Below are 18237 nucleotides of genomic sequence, written 5' to 3'. Positions count from 1 at the left end.
AGGCAGTTTCTTAACTTCTTTATGACTTAGTTTACCCACCTGTAAAATGGAGATAACAGGTGGTCAGGAGAAATGGGGTAATGCAGCAAAAACGTGTAACAAAGAGGAAACCCTCAATAAATGGGAAATATGATTATTTTTCCCCTAGTAGAAGTTGCCCCGGAGGGCATGTCCTGCACTTACAAAAAGGCAGCTCCGTGGAGCAAATTCCCTGCTCCCACTTCCTAGAGCCCTAACAAGTAATATCTCTGTGAATACTTTGTCATGGGCTTTTTTTTGGTTTGTTTTTAAGACAAAGAGGCTTGAAATGAGACAAAGGAAAAACAAATACCAGAATTGCAAAGTTAACATTTTTATTGAACTGAAATTGGTGTAGAACAGGGGCCACACAGCTGCTGAGCTCAGTAACAACTGAAATGCCCCTGTGACATTTTACCTTTGAGAGTCCTAACACGGTTTGAGTGGAACAGCTGAGAAACAGCATTTATATAATTTAACACCTCAAAATAGTTTGAAATGAGCCTCACAGCCTTGTTCAATCTTCAGGTTACAAATAACATTGATAGCATCTTCTGTGGCCTTCAGTTAGTAGTGCCAGTTAATATCGTTTCCGAAAACTTTCCTCTCAAAGTGCTGGCTATAATTTTTTCTCCATCCAGTACATGTAAGAAAAGGATTTAGTAATACTTGGGCAAGTAATAAACTGTAGAACTTTAAAGTAGTAAAGGCATATACCAAGCATACGTGACTCCACACATTTTCAGAAAGGCAGTGGACTGGCTAACGAGTTTCTGCCAAGTTTCAGAAGCAAAGAATGCACTAATGAAAAGGGTAAGGCATCCAAGCAGAGTGTCTGAACTGATGGACCATTTTTGTCTAAAACTAATTTCAACACCTTCCAATATGCAAGCAGGCATTTGTTTTACATAATAAGGTGAAACACTTTATAAGAGAAAAGAAAACTCTAAAGCTTATAAGATCAATCAGAGAAAAAAATAATACTGAATTTTTATAATCAATGCATGGAGCAATGATATAAACTGACCATAACAATTTTGTGAGAACAAGTATAAAACATCCGTTACTACTTAAAGAGTTGAAAGTTAACCCCTCTAAAGTATTCAAAGTGGAATAAATAACAAGGTAGGAAATGCAATACCTATATATATTTAAAAGCCCACATCTAGTTAATGTTCTCTTAGTTTGTTTTAAATCAGTTGTTCATTCAATCTGGAGTTGATTTAAGGATGTTGGTAAAAATCTTCAAAAGTCCTTCAAATCATTTTAGATGAAATGTGATAGAAAAAACTATACAACTCATTCTCTAATCTTGCTATTTTTTACACCATCGTTCCCAAAAAGAAAAGAAAAAAAAATTATTCCACCAGAGTAACTGACATTAAGTGGCCACTATTCCTGTAGCAATCATTTTTAAGAATCTAAAGGTCTTGCAGTAGGAGATGGAAAATGATTATAAATATTTTAATAGGCTCATGCCTCATCTTCAAAAGGGATGAAACTTGGATAATGGCAGATTCAGAGATTTATAACTTTCAAATTTACAACTAATAGACACACTTTTTGCAAGGATCTGTCCAACACATACAACAAACATCTAAATTAAGGCTTTTACTGGTATGTGATCAGGTCTAAGGGTATGCAATGCTGGATTTCCATTTAGCATCTCCAGCTTTCATTGTTACCCAGCTTGTAAACCAGATGTGCTGATGTACAGGGTAGGAGCTCCAATGGCTAACCATTCACCAACTGGAAGGCTTGTTTGTAAACAGGTTCTGAAATAAGAGTTGGCAGTGAAACAACTGAGGAGGTGCCTCAGATCATGCAAAGGGGAAAAGTGATTTGCACCTGCTTACATGATGGACATTAAAAAAAAAAAAAAAAAAAAAAGCCAACAGTTGACCTTCAGTTCAACATTTCAAGATTTACAGACCTAAAAGTTTAGAGCTACATCCAAGTCAATGGTTCTCATACTTTAGCTTGCAAAAGTCACCTACAGGAAACCAGTGAAAATGCAGACACTTAGGCCCTATACCTAGAGATTCTAACTCAGGTGATCCAAGTGGTCCAAGCACCTTTTGCTTTTGAGAAACCTTTGCTCATAGCAAATAGCAGCACACAGTCTTCGATTAAAAGGCCAAGATGTCCAAGAAATAACACCAATGAGTTCATTACCTATAGACAAACCCCTCATGAGACTCTATCATAATAATATGATGCCCGAATTTATCCCCAATTAAGCTTCCCTTTCCTTTTTTCAATTAAAAAGTTTGAAATAAATTAACGTTTAATAATGATTGTACCAATTCTGAGGTAAAAAAAGAGCACCAGGGATCTCAATGCTAAAAGAAACAGAATTCCTTAGGAGGTCTATGCTACATAGAAACAAAATTTCTGCGGTAATGTTACAGAGTGGTAGTGCAAAAGGGTCTTGTTTCAGTCTTTGTATAGTCTGTATACTTCCGTATATTTTAGTATATTATCTAATCTTTCCAGTTAATGTTTTAGAAGAACCCCAAAGAGAAAAGTTAATCTACATGCTCTCTCAAGTTTTCTAGATAACCAACATTTTTCTGGTTTACAGTGATACACAACAAAGTTATTTATTTATTTTTCTGGATGCTGGAGACAAACATCTTTATTAAAGACACTACCAAAATTTTGGCAAACATTTCAAAACAGATTTGTAAACATAATGCTTCCCTTTTCAACTGGCAGCACTTTGAAAAGACAATACAATAAGACAATACAACTTGAATCAACATTAGTTCAAAATCCTTATATTTTTGACCACATAACTTATGTTCCCACATGATAAAACAAGTGACAGTTTAAATCAACGTCAACAGATAAACTCCATGAAATGAAAGTTTGTGCTGTTTGATGAATCACAGTATGTTATGGTTAAATATATCCACTCTTTTTTATATTCCTGGCACCAGGATGAAAAAAAAATCTTTAAATATACATCTTATGTAGGTAATAGCTTCTTTGCATATCTCTCTTCAAAAAATACTTTATAGCAGTATATAAATAGGTTACCTACACATTTAATTTTATAATTTTGTCCCAAAACTATAGATCTGTTTCATTTTCATGACATATCAATTTTTGCCCAACATTAATAAAGCTGACAAACTCGTTGAAATGGAAATGCTTTTGTCTTCCACAACAAAATTAGCAATTTGATAGAAAACAAAAACAAAAACAAAAAAACACCCTACAGTAACACTCGTCAGTTGTTTAACCTGAGCGTTTGGCCTACTAGGAGTAGCAGCTTTTTTTCCTTCATGCACGCTCACATCCACACCACCTCTGCACACATACAGATCGAGCACACACTTCCAGATGCTGGTAGGCCACAATATGCTTCCCATTGCTCTAATCAAGTGGGAAGCAGTGTAGCTAATGATTAACCACACTATGTACACAACTAGCAAACACCTTAAGGCAACCATTGCAATGGGGGGTTAACTTGCAGGGCGGATTTAATGTTCTAGATCAAGTCAGCCTGTATATACATATGTGTATGTGAATCTATACACATACACTTTTCTATTTTTAACCCTCCAAGACAATGTTTATTTTTTTTAAATTTTGTGCAAATTTCTAAATATCCTACCATTTAAGGCAAAGAGTTTGCATTAAGAAAGGTCAGAAAATAGGCTTACGTTTATCCAAAAGCATTTCACCTTGCACATTACTGTTGTTGTTGTTTTTAAAACACATACAACTTTTAAGTGTGGACACTGGATCCCCAATATCTAAAAAATCATTTCTAATAACAAACACAAGTTTTTGAGGAAAAAAACTGATTTGAAATATAGACAATGGATCCCCAATACCTAAAAAATTATTTCTATTAACAAACACAAGTCTTGGGGGTGGGGTGGTGGGGAGGACCAGAAAGAGCAGCTTCGAAATGCAGGGAAGCAAAGTAAAATGGAAAAGAAAAAGTAACTCAAGTTTACTAATACTGAAACTTTCAACAGCCAAAGTTTCACCTTTTTAGAATCTAGAGCAACTCATTTGGAATTTTAAATAAATAAGCTTAAGTTTATTCACATCTTCTGGTCCAAGCAGAGTTCTAGGGCCATGACTCTGCTTGCTGTTGGTCAAATTCACCTATTAGCCTTTTGATGTGAGCCAGCTTGTTATGAAGATATTCACATCTGTATTTTTCTTCATGGTAATTGGGACTAGACTGCAGATGATAAAAAAAAAACAAAAACAAAAACAAACAGTGAGGAATGAGGTTGCAGAATTTACAATATTTTTCAACCACAGGTCAGAAAATCAACAGTGACGATACCTACCTGCTTTATCTTCTGATATTCTTGTAAGACTTCTTCATGAACATTCTATAAAATTAAATAGTAGAAATCAGAAGAGAATAACTTGTGTGTCGCAATACAAACAGCTAACATGCATTTAGCAAGAGTATAGGAAATGTTGACTGTGGGAATATAACTTGAAACAATCTTTATGGAAGGCAACTTGGCAACAGCTATCAAAATAGTCGATGCAAAATTGACTCAGCAATTCTACTTATCCTATGAACATACTTGCCCCTCAGTGAATGACGCATATACAAGATTATTCACTATAGTGCTGTTTGTAAAGCAAAAGACAGTAAACAAAATTGAAATGTCCGTCAATCTATACAAAGGATACTAAGAGGCCATTAAAACATAGGAAAGTGCTTTATGTACCAATATAAAAAAATTCTCTAAGATGCATTATATTGTTTAGAGAAAAAAGGAAAGTGCTGAACAATATAGACAGCTTGATACCATTTGTTTAAAAAAGAAAAACAGAATAGTATTCTAAGAATTTCATTACTTGCAAGATGCTCATTTCTCCCCATTTTAATGAAACCAGTACAAATAATAATGTATCATAATTTAAGTTATTGGGACATAAAACAATGGTACATCTTACAAATGAAACCTTAGATTCAGTTAAATATGGTATATATGTTGAAATTACTTGTGTATAAATGTACGTACATTTTATACCATGTGTACACACATGCACATACCACACACCTAAACCCTTCCGAAAGAATACACTGGAAATCAATAACAGTGATTTTCTGTGGGGGTTGGTGTGGGGGGGTCAGGTGCCTGGGGGGATAATAGCCTAATGTATGTACCAAGTACCAGGCATGGATTCAGGCACTTTACTCATGCTTACTTATGTTTATTCCTCACAACTCAATGATTATCCCATTTTATGGATGGGGAATTCAAGGCAAAAAGGCATTAAGTAACTTGTCCAAGGCCACACAAACATTAACCGCTCCTAACCAAGTAATCCTTGGAATTACATTCTAGTTTCAGTATAATTATATACATTGATAAATGACTATATAGAAAAAAATAAACCCCAAACCACCATATCACCAACCTCTTGCACCTCTGAACACCGATTCTTCTGGCACAGTCTCCTATAACTCTCACCAGCTTATTGAAAAAGATTAAGGCCCTCTAGTAGAAGATATAATGAATCTCTAGGACACAAATGCTCTCAGGCTGTTCATTGTTGTGGGAAAACTCATCCATTGTCTCCCGTAGGTTCCAGCCTGAACAGTGGTAGTGGGCTGGGACAGAGGCACCACTATACCATCTGTGTCCGTGAAGTGTGACAAAGTTATCTAGCCCACATGGGAGGGAAATACTAATTTCTATCAATCCCTTTGCTAAGAACTACAAAAAACAATCAGGAGACAGGTGAGGCATCTCCTGCTCTTTGTCAGTGGTAGTAATATTACTACTTCAAGTAGGAAAGTGAAAACAGAGTAAGGCTGGTTAACAAAGATCAGTCTTTGTAGCTAGAAGCACCAAACTTCTTTACTTAACCCCCAAATATCTGTGTATTAAGCCCTCTTTATTTCCTATATCTTCCCTATTCTATCTCAGATTGAGGTTTAAAGAAAAATACTTGAAATAGCACTGTTTTGGGATAGCACCAGACCTCTGAGCTGTAGTCTAAGTTGGCAGTGTAATTAATCAAATGTTTAGCTGAAACTCAAGATACAACTTTTTTTCCTATTTAGTTGTGTTTGGTATTTTTCTCAATATGTGATATGTTATAGTGGCACAAGGTTTTTTTCCACTGGTAGAAATACAGGTTTACTATGTTAATTTATTTTCAAGAACTATTTCAAATATTTAGTTTCCTAAAGCAGCAGTGAGGCTGGTCTGCAAGAGTACTTACTCTAAAGGCTACTGTGACGGCTGAGGTTGAGCAGGGCAGGGAAAGAAAGAAGGTAAAATATGAAAGTCAGTCCATCTAGTTACAAATCCATTTACCTGATACTCTTTTGAGCCTGGAGAAAGGCGCTTTCTTTGTGCATCTAGTTTGATAAATCTTCTAGCTACAGTCTCCATCCTGGCATGCAAAGCTCTGTACTCATCATACTCTGCATTGAAGTCATCCTTATAATTCTGGCGTTGCTCATAGGAGACAATAGCGATATATTTTCTAATAAGAAAAAAAGACAAATGGAGAGTAGCTATCCAATAAATATGATTACACAAGTCTGAGATTTAAACCAAATATTTAGAGATTAGATCCATGCATGTGTCACTAATGTTTAATGCCACTCTGCCACTGGTTGGCTGCTAGGTCACTCCTCCAAACATCTTCAGGTAAAATTATTACACAGAGTTTGAGAGCTTCAACGAAGGAGAGTAAATGTGGTAAAGACATGGTGGCAATGGAACTAAAATGCAACTAAGTAAAAAGAAAACAGTATTTACACAGATCTAGTCTCCTGAATCTTTCTCTATCCAAGATAATTCACTACCACACTAATGGTAGATGCTAACCCATCTGTTACAAGTCACAGAGAGACAGAAGGACTCAATGGGTAATGTGAAACCAGGAGAATGGCATGCAGTCACTGAGTGCTGAAAGTCAAAGCCCTCTCTGGACCCACTGCTTTATGAGAGGCAGTCTGTTGCTTGGCCTTTCAGACATGCTGCCAGCAGACATCTTCAACAAGGTGCCTCAGGCTTGCTTCCTCTGTCCCTTTCCTCATATTTCTGACCAAGCAAATATATAAAGTACGAAAGGGAAATTACCAGCCATTCTGTAAAATGAGGGTTAGACCAAAAAAAGGCATATTTCTCTAGTTCTTTTCAAACATTTAAATGTCATACTATGTTGAACAGAAGCCAGTGTTGTACTATTAGTCTAACTTACTTTCTTAATAAAATGCCATAAATCTGTGTTTTACTTTGGGATGTGAATTACTCTTAACTGGTAAGAGAAGACCATTTTCCTAGAGCATCGGTTTATTCAATAATAAATAAATTAAAACAGCATTTTATTATTAAACTTAGCATTACAGTATTACTTTTTTTTTTTTTTTGAGATGGAATCTTGCTCTGTCGCCCAGGCTGGAGGGCAGTGGCGCCATCTCGGGTCACTGCAACCTCTACCTCCTGGGCTCAACCGATTCTCGTGCCTCAGCCTCCTGAGTAGCTGGGATTACAGGTGCATGCCACTACACCCGCTAAGTTTTATATTTTTAGTAGAGACAGGGTTTTGTCATGTTGCCCAGTCTGGTCTTGAACCCCTCACCCCAAGTGATCCACCCACCTCAGCCTCCCAAAGTGCTGGGATTACAGGTATGAGCCACTGTGCCTGGCCTATTACAGTATTACTTATTTGTAGATCTGGGAACTGGGATCACATAAGGATCTGGCCTGGTTCTCTGCACTCTGTGTTCCTGTCATTAATGCAAAATTCCCTTGAGTTTTTGAAATAAAAATTGAGATTTCAAAGCAATTTCAGGCAGGTGGTAGGAGCTTCAGGATGCCCCTTGGGGATATACATATATTCTTCACTGCCATAAAATCTTGGAGTTCAGGCCTCTCCAAATGGTCTTATATAAGCCCATCAGTTCATTTAAATTGCTAATATCACAGATGCTTAGCAGGAAATGTGAGAAAAGTGATGCAGTGAGCAAACTTAGTGTCCTCATTAATATTTTTATTCATGCTGAGTTAGACAGTGTAGAGGTTTAATTTTCTAAGTGTAACTGAAACAGTGATAGTCCGCTGATGTAAAGCTGCCCTTCTGGTGTCTTAGCTATAAAAGGGACACTGCCAGCCAAACAGTGAAGCAGTCCTTCCTGGCACGGGCTGTATTGACTGTACACCAGAGGGAGCCCCGGGGCAAAAAGAGGTCCCTGGGGATAAGCATATATTAGCAACACAGCTAAACTGATCTTGAAACTCAGACTGAATTTGTTATATATTTATCGTGCTTTCTCAAAATCACACCTTCAGTATTTTATTTAATAATTTCCTTAGGGAAATTATTCAGTGACCACAATTGTGTGGTCAACAACTGTGTTGCTATTACAGAAGAAATTATTTGGTTACACTGGCATTTTTAAGAAAAGTTTCCCTACTTTTACGAAAAATTGTTGTAGTTCTACAGTTGGCTCTTTATGTGGTGATGGAAAAAATTTTAATAAGTTTTGACAGCTTAACTACAAGTAAAAGTAGTCTTATTACATAAAAATTAGAAATATTTTGGTTAAGTATGAATTATTCAAAGGTTGATCATTTAGGTTTTATTTATTTATTTTTATTTATTTTTTTGAGATGGAGTCTTGCTCTGTCGCCCAGGCTGGAGTGCAGTGGCGCCATCTCGGCTCACTGCATCTCGGCTCACGGCAAGCTCCGCCTCCCGGGTTCATGCCATTCTCCTGCCTCAGCCTCCCGAGTAGCTGGGACCACAGGTGCCCGCCACCATGCCCGGCTAATTTTTTGTATTTTCAGTCGAGATGGGGTTTCACCATGTTAGCCAGGATGGTCTCAATCTCCTGACCTCATGACCGCCTGCCTTGACCTCCCAAAGTGCTGGGATTACAGGCGTGAGCCATTGCGCCCGGCCTCGATCATTTAGGTTTTATAGTATATCCCTTTAGTTTTCTTATGAGGCAACTTAAGTTCTGTAGTTTTGGTAATTTTTCTGAAAATCCATGCTTTTTAACTATTTTTAGAAAATTTGCTACATATAAATTATATTTAAATAAATTAAGCAGACAATCACATAGTACTAGAAACATGACAAACATACAGAAATGCACTGAGGCAGATCCAGGAACCATCCTTAGATAAGTAACCTGAAAAAAAAAAACCTTTTAAATATGGAATTAAGGCCAGGCTCACGCCTGTAATCCCAGCACTTTCTGAGGCTTGAGGTGGGTGGATCACCTGAGGTCAGGAGTTCGAGACTAGCCTGGCCAACATGGTGAAACCTCATCTCTACTAAAAATACAAAAAATTACCCGGGCATGGTAGTGGGCACCTGTAATCCCAGCAACCTGAGAGGCTCCACTTGAACCCTGGAGGTGGAGGTTGCAGTGAGCTGAGGTCGCACCATTGCACTCCAGCCTGGGCAACAAGAGCGAAATTCTGTCTCAAAAACAAAAAAAGGAGGGATTAACTAGTGAACTTGGCAAAACACAACAGTCTTGAATCCATGGGGAAAAGTTTAGCATTCTTTTTTAGTTTCCCCACATGATTTTGTTGTATATAATAAGTATATGTCACTATTATAAAAAAGAATTCAAAATCCATCAAAAAAGAACAAGAGCACTGAATTGGCAGTTGTTATTCAAGGGGGTTGACATTTAAAGACTTCTAAGGAGAAGTGGTTTGCAGTTAAAGAGGTGAACCCGGTCGGCAGCAGAGCCAGAGGCTGTCCTGGAAGCCTGACTGCAGACAACGGACCCTTCCTGGGCCAACTAAGTGGTAGGTCATAGCTGCCTTTCAAGGCCCTCCTACAGAACTCTAAAACCATTACATACACTACCTCAGATGAGAGGGTACTCAGCGAGGTTTCTCAAGTTCCTGTTAGTTAAGAGATGATAACCAGCATTATGGTTTCATACTGTATCATTCCCCAATAAGTATAGCTTTCACACTACTGTTAAGCAGAAGTAACACATTTTAAATCTAAAATGATCTTTACTCTGGAAATAAAAAGGGCTAAACAACATAGTTTAACATTGTCCACCATGAGATGCTACTAATAGAAGAAAAGTGTTCAGACAGCCCAGATTCCATTTTCCCTTCTCATTCTAGCTATTTTGCATATTTGTTCAAAGCTATCCAAAGTCCGATTTGTTTGCTCTTTCCCTCTCCACTTTTCCAGGCTCTTGCAACTTAATTATTTTCTTCTTACAGAAACCTTTTATTCTGTAAAAAAGCTAGAATTATGTGTCCAAGTTATAATTTCTGTGATAACCAGTTACAAAAATGTCCCTAGCTCAGCATTTAGCAACTTGTCACAACAAGAAAACATTATAACCATTACTAAATGAAATGATCAGATTTTACTCTTCTCTCCTCTAAAAATTAAATTGAGGGCAGAACTTTACTTAAATAAAAATCAGTCTATCTTAACACTGTATTATTATGTGCAGAGGTTCAAGCACTTTGTCAGCAATAAACCATCCCTTTGGGGGACCCAAGTGAATGACTGGGCATTGATAGACTGTCAGCTTTGAAGAGTCAGATCCCTAGAATCTTTCATAATCAAATGCTTAGCCAGGCCCCGGAACAAAGGACAGGCTTCTCTATAGTTAAAGGCCAATGAACACAACTCAGAGCGGAGGGAGGCACAACCTGCTCATGCAGACAAGGGTAGATTTGGGACGGGCAGGCTAAATGGCAGCCTTTCAATTGCAGAGGTGGCTCCAGGACTCTATTTCTGGAACTTCTTACTTTTCTGATTTGCAAATTATGGGAAAAGAACTTGCAAAGTTTCTAAAATTAAGTCGCTCTCTCCATTGGCAGACATATGAACTTACATCAAATAATCTGGAAGTTCAATTGCTGAAGGTTCCATGGAGGCAGTGCAATCCTCTTTAACTCCTACAAAGAAAAAAAACAAAATCAGAGCATTCATCAACCAGGAAGGTTATCAAATGCCTGTAATTCTAAAATAGATTAGAAACATCTGGAACACTTTTCCTCAAATTCTATTCTTCCATCTCAATAAGCAACAGTGAGCAAGGAATACAATTGAACACGAACAATAGAGGCCCTATGACCAGCGCCAGCAGAACCGACGCCAGGCATTTAAAGCACCCTGGCTACTGCAGTGTCTGCACAATAAAGGAATTCCATCTTAACCCAAGGTCAATCTTCTATTCTTTCAACAACAGTTGTGGCATCTGCCCAGCAATTCAAAGACTGTGGTGGCAGATGCAGCCAGACAATGGGAGATACAAATTTTACATCAACATCTACTTTTCATGGGATTCAAACAAGGCGGATGAGACAATAGAGTCAGGTAGCAGACTGCTTTGGTCACTGTATTTTTATTGTCTCCCTTTTTTGTATGCAGACACTGGAATTGGGTAGAAAGTTTTCCCATTGGTTCAAAGTAATTTAAAATAAGGTATTATTGAATGTCGATTTATATTCCTGTAATCTCTAGCACTCATAACACTAAACAGATTTTTCTTTTTTTTAAGGACAAAAAAAGTGCTAAACATTATGGCTACACAGTGAAAGTATGTAAATCCCTCAGTATTCCATTTGCTTAAATGCACCATGTCCAGAGGATATTCTTTTTATTAGGGTAATTTTTTATCATTCTTTATTAGGGTAATTTTTTATCATTCAAAGTAGGGTTAAACTGATAACTCGAACCCTAATCATGCCCACTGGCAAAACATATAAAAGTGAATGTTAGATAATTTCTCGGTTTAATATTTTAAAGGACAAAATACCCTAAACAAATACAAATACATAGACTCTGAGTGCATGCTGCTCACCTATAAATATATTTGATTCATGCCTGGGTAAAAGAACATGCTTTTACAATAGCCTGAGTCTTAAAGAGAAAGGCATTAAGTGCAGGTCACCTGGCTTCCCTTCTGCCACAGACACCAGATAAATTCCAAAAAATGCAGGAGATGTGGGTCTGGAGCTTTCCTAAATTTGTAATTATCCCAACTGGTTCTGAAAGTTACTATATCCTCAGTAAAGAATTCAAAGAGACTAAGTGTACTTCTCCAGGTCTCCAACTCTGAGAACACTTGAAACTCTGATGTAGATCTCAACATACTGAAATCCAGTTTTCCTGTCTCTAGCCTTTGACTCAGAAGCACCACCTGAGGGTGGAATGTGTGGAGAGTGGAGTTTACCCAGTGGCTTATGAACTCTGAACATAGAGTTCTACTTCTTCATTTCTATTCCTGACCTGACAAATTCAACTACAAGAGTGTTGAGGGAAAAAGCTTACACCTACCTTTTGTGCCATTACATAGTATTATATTGATTGAAATATTTAAACAGAAATGCTTTGACATGCAATGTATCCAATCTAGATCAATAAAAGCACGTATCATATCATATTCTACAGCGGCTTCTTTGGAAGTAACACTAAAAGAAAATAGAGCTTCCCTCATATGGCAAAGATGATCAATTAAATCTAAGGATTACAGACTTTCAGAATCATGAGCAAAATACAGAAAAGACAACACTCCTTATAACTCTACTCATTAAAGTAATTTTTCCAAAGCCATATTTTCCTATGGAATTTTGCCTTAGTTATTCTGGGTTTAAAACTGGCACCAATGCCAAATGGTGAACTTGGATCTTCTATGTGATGGCATGCAAGGCATTAAGTTTTAGAGGACATATTTTTTAAATAAGAAAAATCTAATTCTGTCAGTTTTTAACACTCAGTACATCTTAGGCAAGCAAGCTTTTCATGAATTAGCTTTATTTAGAGGTAAAGCTTTAAGTTTCTTTGGATCCCTAGATATTTAGCATTTAAGCTCCTAAAGCTTGAAACGGTTAATTTTACAAATAACAATTGATGTTAGTTCACTAAAACAGGACTCTCAAAATTGGGGGGGGAACCCCTAAACCTTAAGATCTATTAAGCGAACACCAGAACAGCCTTGTAAAAGACAAAGTGTTTTCACTCTAAATAAAGATGATGTTATGGATCTGCAAATGAAATTTTATCTTGGCCTGATTTATTAAAAAGTTGACATTTCCCCTGCGCTAATGTTAATTAAAGCAAGGGTGACCCTGTTTCATTGAGAAAGAAGGAAATGAATATTCTTATTGCAAACTGTGTCTGGTTAAATCAGTTCAAGAATGGCATATAATAGGTCATGTTGAGGCTGCGCAATATCATAACAGAGATGGAAAAGAATGTTAAAGGTCCACCTTCCAAAAAGGAGTCTCAAGTATGACAGTCATTTTTAAATGCCATTCTTATTAATATAAAAACCATGTTTAATATTTGGCCAAAAAGAGATGGAAAACAACTGCTGTAAAATGAAAAACAAAACAAAAAAAACCTGCTCAAAAGCACAACACTAAGATTAATAATTAAATGAAACGTCATTTGCTAAAGAAATTACTAATTATAAACTGTATAATTTCAAACTCATGATAGCATGCACTTCTGGTTCATCTAACATGTAGTCAGTACTTTTACAAAGGTAAAATACCTCCACTGGAATTTGGACTGGAGTTATTTAGCTTGGCAATTTCCTCTTCTCTCTTAAGATCTTCCTCCTTTTCCTCAATAGTCTCAATGTCGTGCTTTTTTATTTGGTCCTTTTCCTTATGTTTTTTAGACTTCTTTTTGGACTTTTTGTGAGACATTGAATGGTTTTCTTCCATAGGCTTTGGACACTTTAGTAGAACTGAACCAGGGGGTAGGGTTTCCAGAGAAGTCCTAGAGGTATATTTGTCTTGCTGGTCCTCATAGATACTATCGTTTTGACTAAAACTGTCAACAGGTAGGTCTTGAGTCCCCCGGCCTTCTGGAGTGCTAGGGGAATTGGAGTTAGAATTTACAATCTGAGGAGGATGTGAGACGGGCAGGTGGGTTGAAGGCAGCGGTGGAGGGGTGGGAATGGCAGCAGCTGCAGGGGGCAGCGGGAGGCCTGCAGCAGATTTTTCACTGGTGGGATTCAAATGACCATTTAGTGTTGGTGGTACTCTGTTCGTCAGGTGAGATATTCGGGCTTTTTTATTCATTAAAGGATCAATAAACTCTGAATCCAAAAGGCGTTTCTAGGAGAGGGAAAAGGAAAAAAGTGAGCCAGTTTGCACTAAAATTAAATAAATTCAATACATGCATGGCTGGTTAAACAACTAAGTAACCTTACTTAATATTAATACTTAATATTACCAGGGTTGTGTTAACCTTTCTTCATGCTTAAGCAAAAACAAAAACAAACAAAAACGAAACCAGAACAACAACAACACAAAACCAAATGTGAAATAAATTTTCATGTTTAATGTCAAAAACCAGAATCTGGCAAATATTTCTTGAAGTGCTTACTGAATTCTTTCTAATCATACAGCTTTATCCTAAGTTCCAAGAGAGACTATGCTGATTTATGTGGATTATACCACTCAGGAGAGTATTAAACAGAGGCAGTCACCCTCCATTGCTGGCCATGGTTGACCTAGTTATATTAAATGGAGAAAGCAATTTGTACCATTTGACTCTGTGAGAACTAACACAGCTAGGTAAAGGGCAATAGCCTGCACTTATTTTAATCTTTAATGGGCTAAAATGCTCCAGTTAAGAATATTTTGGCTGTCATTTATCATTCCACTTGTCTTAGAGTGGGAACGACCAGCACTTTCAGAAGAGTTTCTCTATCTCTATCACTGTTGAAATGCTATTTAATTTTTTTAACCCTTACATATCTCTTTACCAGATTGGAAGATAAGTCTTAATAATTGGTCCATTAAAATTAGGTGGAAGTATTTTTTTAAAACAATCAAGGTAATAGTAGCCTAATCTGTCAACAACAATAACAGTATTTAAGTTAAAAAGGAAATTTAGATAGTTGAAAACTACAAAATATAAATTCACATTTATGCTTAAATATAAAGCTGTGGCTTGTATTCTGGCTTGAAAGAAAATAATGGTTAATCAACTCATTATTTTGTTTTCAATTTAACACCGTTTATTTGGCACCCAGCATATAATCTGATCAGAGTAGAAGCAGTTTCATAATAGTTGGCATTAAAAGTGAGACTTCCACAGACATTGTATATATGCAAGGACAGACCTGCTTTTTTTCCTTTTTCTTTTTTGTTCTCCCTCTGTTCCTCAAAATAAGTTTCTAGTATTTTTTTGATCTGTGAACGGCCGTTTGCCCAGGGCATGCTTAGTGTTCTCCACACATCTGTGGGCTTCTCACTAATTCTTGGGAGTAGGGTCCGGAGAGAGAGAGGGAGGACACTGTGTCAGCAGTACTGGGGTGGGGAGATCCGTCCCACTGTCTGTTAAAAGCACCCAGAACACTGAGAGAGTTCTGAGCCTCGCCAGTCAGCTGAGAAGCAGGCAGGCTTCACTGTAGTACTGCCTAGGACCTCTCACCTTTTTCTAGGATAAGCTGAATTTCTTGGGGGAAAACTCTAAACTGGAGAACAATCTGATTGGGAGTACTCTAATAAGGATCCAGTGGAAAAGCAAACATGGAAACATGCCATCATTTTTGTTTATTTGTTGATTGTAAATCCAATTTCCCCCAAAAACATTCTTCTGGAACATGTTGACAGACAAAATTAAATATCTTCAATTTTCCATATAATCTGATAATTGCATGGGACTGGGTAAGTCTTCTAGTTAGTGACCAAATTGGAAAGTAGATAATCTTACAACAAAACGTAAACTTTAAAAATGGAAAGCAAGGTAGACATTAAGTACTCGGACAAGCAGTGCTGTGTAGTGGAGAGAGTTCTGGGCTGGAAGCCAAGACCTAAATTCTAGGCTAAGCTCAGCCATAACCAGCTGGCTTTGGGCAGGCAAGCTGTCCAGCTTCTCTGGGTCTCATTTCCCTCACTTATACATCAGAGGACCTGATTAGAGGCCCCTAATGTCTATGTTAGGTCTATAATTCTATAAGTTTATGAAATACCTGAGGAGAAGATACAGCGTCTCTACTAGAACACACAGGAGATTCTGAATGGCTGGTGCCTGCAGCATTCTGAGATGGATTTAGTTTTCTGTAAAAGACACACATGTTACATGTTATGGAGATGATTTAAAAATGTTCATGATGGAAAGCTTGCCTTGCTTCTCTTTCCCACCTTAACACTGAAATAACAATGACTAAAATAATTACTTATTTCCATAATTTTTAAAGAAACATTTTTTTTAAAAGCAAGAAAAAAAAGAATTCACCTAGAGAGCACTGACTCCAATGACCGTCTGTCTATTTCATTGTATCCAGGCCAGTCTCTCTGAAGCTCTTTAAAAACATAATCCTTTAAGGTATATGAGAGGTCCTTAGGATTCAGATTGGCTACCTAGTATGAGGTATAAAAACAGAGCATTAGGTATTTTTACTATCATCTCCTAACCTAAAACAGGCAACCTTTAGGATTTACACTGAAAATAATTACATCAATTGGCCCCAAAGGGACTGCTAGTTTTGTATTACATGCCAGATCTCAATAAATGCCATTAATTTCATTTTGGGAATTAAAGCTTTATATACACGGCTTAATGTTTTTTCCCCTGAATGGCTATTGTATTTTTAATATTTCTAATCAAATAATAAGCCCATATTAGGAAAAAAGTGAAGATTAAAAAAAATCAATTATTTTTGTCAAAGGAATCCAAAACAGTTGTACAGTAGTCCCCTCCTTATCTTCAAAGGATACATTCCAACACCTCCAGTGGATGTCTTAGAACTCCAATGGTAATGAACCCTATATATACTGTTTTTTTCTTATACATACATACCTGATAGTTTAATTTATAAATTAGGCACAGTAAGAGATTAACAACAATAACTATTAATAAAATAGAGCAATTATGCCAACATGCTGGCAACACTACTCTTGTGCTTTGGGGCCATTACTAAGTAAAACAAGGATTACTTGAACACAAGCACTGTGATATTACAACAATTGATTTGAAAACAGAGATGGCTAGTGACTAATGCGGGACATACAGAGGGTTATCAGATCCACTGCCATAGTATTGCAGTGCATGTGTCCAGGTAACCCTTACTGTACTTAATAATGGCCCAAGATGGCTACTAAGTGACTAATGAGTGGGTAGCATCTACAGTGTAAAGCTGAACAAAGGGATGATTCACATTCTGGGCAGGACAGAGCAGGACAATGTGAGGTCTCATCACGTTTCTCAGAACAGTGCGCAACTTAAAAGTAACAAAATATTTACTTCTGAAATTTTACTTTTAATATTTTTGGATCATGGTTGACCATAGGTAACTGAAACCCCAGAAAGCGAAACCATAGATAAGGACTACTGTATTACCAACATCCTTATTTACTTCTGGGCATTGAGTCCATTACTCTTGAGTCACAATAAAAATCCTTGATCACTTGTATTAAGTAGAAACCAAACAGTGACCAACTGTTGGGTTATAAACTTTCCTTTCAATCATCAACAAAACACTGTCTTCATAAATAGTATCAATTCTGATAACCTTGTCTGTCTTTGGATAACCACACTTGCTCCTTCTATCTGCCAGTTCTCCTAAAGAACCACTTACTCAAAGTCCTTGAAATTCCCCAAACCAATAAATGAAAACATATGCCTAGAGAACCCCCAAATTACTGTTATTAGTCAGCCAGTTTATTCCAAAGTGTAATCTTTTCTCATCCCTTAACTGCAATTCCTAGAGTGTCGGGGCTTAGCCATTAACTAACTACACAAACATATGGGTTCATGTGTCAAACCAAACAAAAGTAATTTTTAAGGCTAGGAGAAAATTACTCTTGCTTATCACTTCCTACTGGAATAGATCATTCTTTCTGTGTCTTTTAAAAGTACTATCAAATATGATAGTTTATGCTTCTCACAGCTTAGCTGAATACTAGTCTAACATTAATGTTGCTATGAAGGAGAAAATAGATTTATCCTAAAATTCAAATTTGCAAATAAGTTAATATAGGATACAATCAGATTTCTTGAGGTGGAATAAACACAATCCATCAATTTTCTTTTTCTTTCTTCTCTTTTTTATTTTTTGAGACAAGGTCTCACTCTGTCACCCAGGCTGGAGTCCAGTGGCAGGAACACGGCTTACTGCAGCCTTGACTTCTTGGGTTCAGGTAATAATCCCACCTCAGCCTCCTGAGTAGCTGGGACTACAGGTGGACACCACTACGCCTGGCTAGCTTTTGTATTTTGTATTTTTTGTAGAGATGGGGTTTCACCATA

General features: G+C 37.1%; 1 protein-coding gene across 1 annotated transcript in view; it reads right to left on the bottom strand.

The window, feature by feature from the left end:
- Nucleotides 1-336: 336 nt before the first annotated feature.
- ELL2 (elongation factor for RNA polymerase II 2) overlaps nucleotides 337-18237 on the bottom strand; it is a 76923-nt gene continuing 59022 nt past the window's right edge. Inside the window, exons 6-12 of the mRNA XM_007978973.3 lie at nucleotides 16225-16349; nucleotides 15959-16046; nucleotides 13523-14093; nucleotides 10856-10919; nucleotides 6333-6504; nucleotides 4335-4379; nucleotides 337-4222 (exon numbers count right to left, since the gene is read on the bottom strand). Of these exons, the coding sequence (XP_007977164.1) occupies nucleotides 4106-4222; nucleotides 4335-4379; nucleotides 6333-6504; nucleotides 10856-10919; nucleotides 13523-14093; nucleotides 15959-16046; nucleotides 16225-16349 (1182 nt within the window). The 3' untranslated portion in view covers nucleotides 337-4105. The remainder of the gene's footprint in view (nucleotides 4223-4334; nucleotides 4380-6332; nucleotides 6505-10855; nucleotides 10920-13522; nucleotides 14094-15958; nucleotides 16047-16224; nucleotides 16350-18237) is intronic.

Source organism: Chlorocebus sabaeus, chromosome 4, assembly GCF_047675955.1.
Source record: "Chlorocebus sabaeus isolate Y175 chromosome 4, mChlSab1.0.hap1, whole genome shotgun sequence".
NCBI lineage: Eukaryota > Metazoa > Chordata > Mammalia > Primates > Cercopithecidae > Chlorocebus > Chlorocebus sabaeus.
The sequence above is the reverse complement of the archived record's forward strand: the minus strand, read 5'-3'. Positions and strand labels throughout refer to the sequence as shown.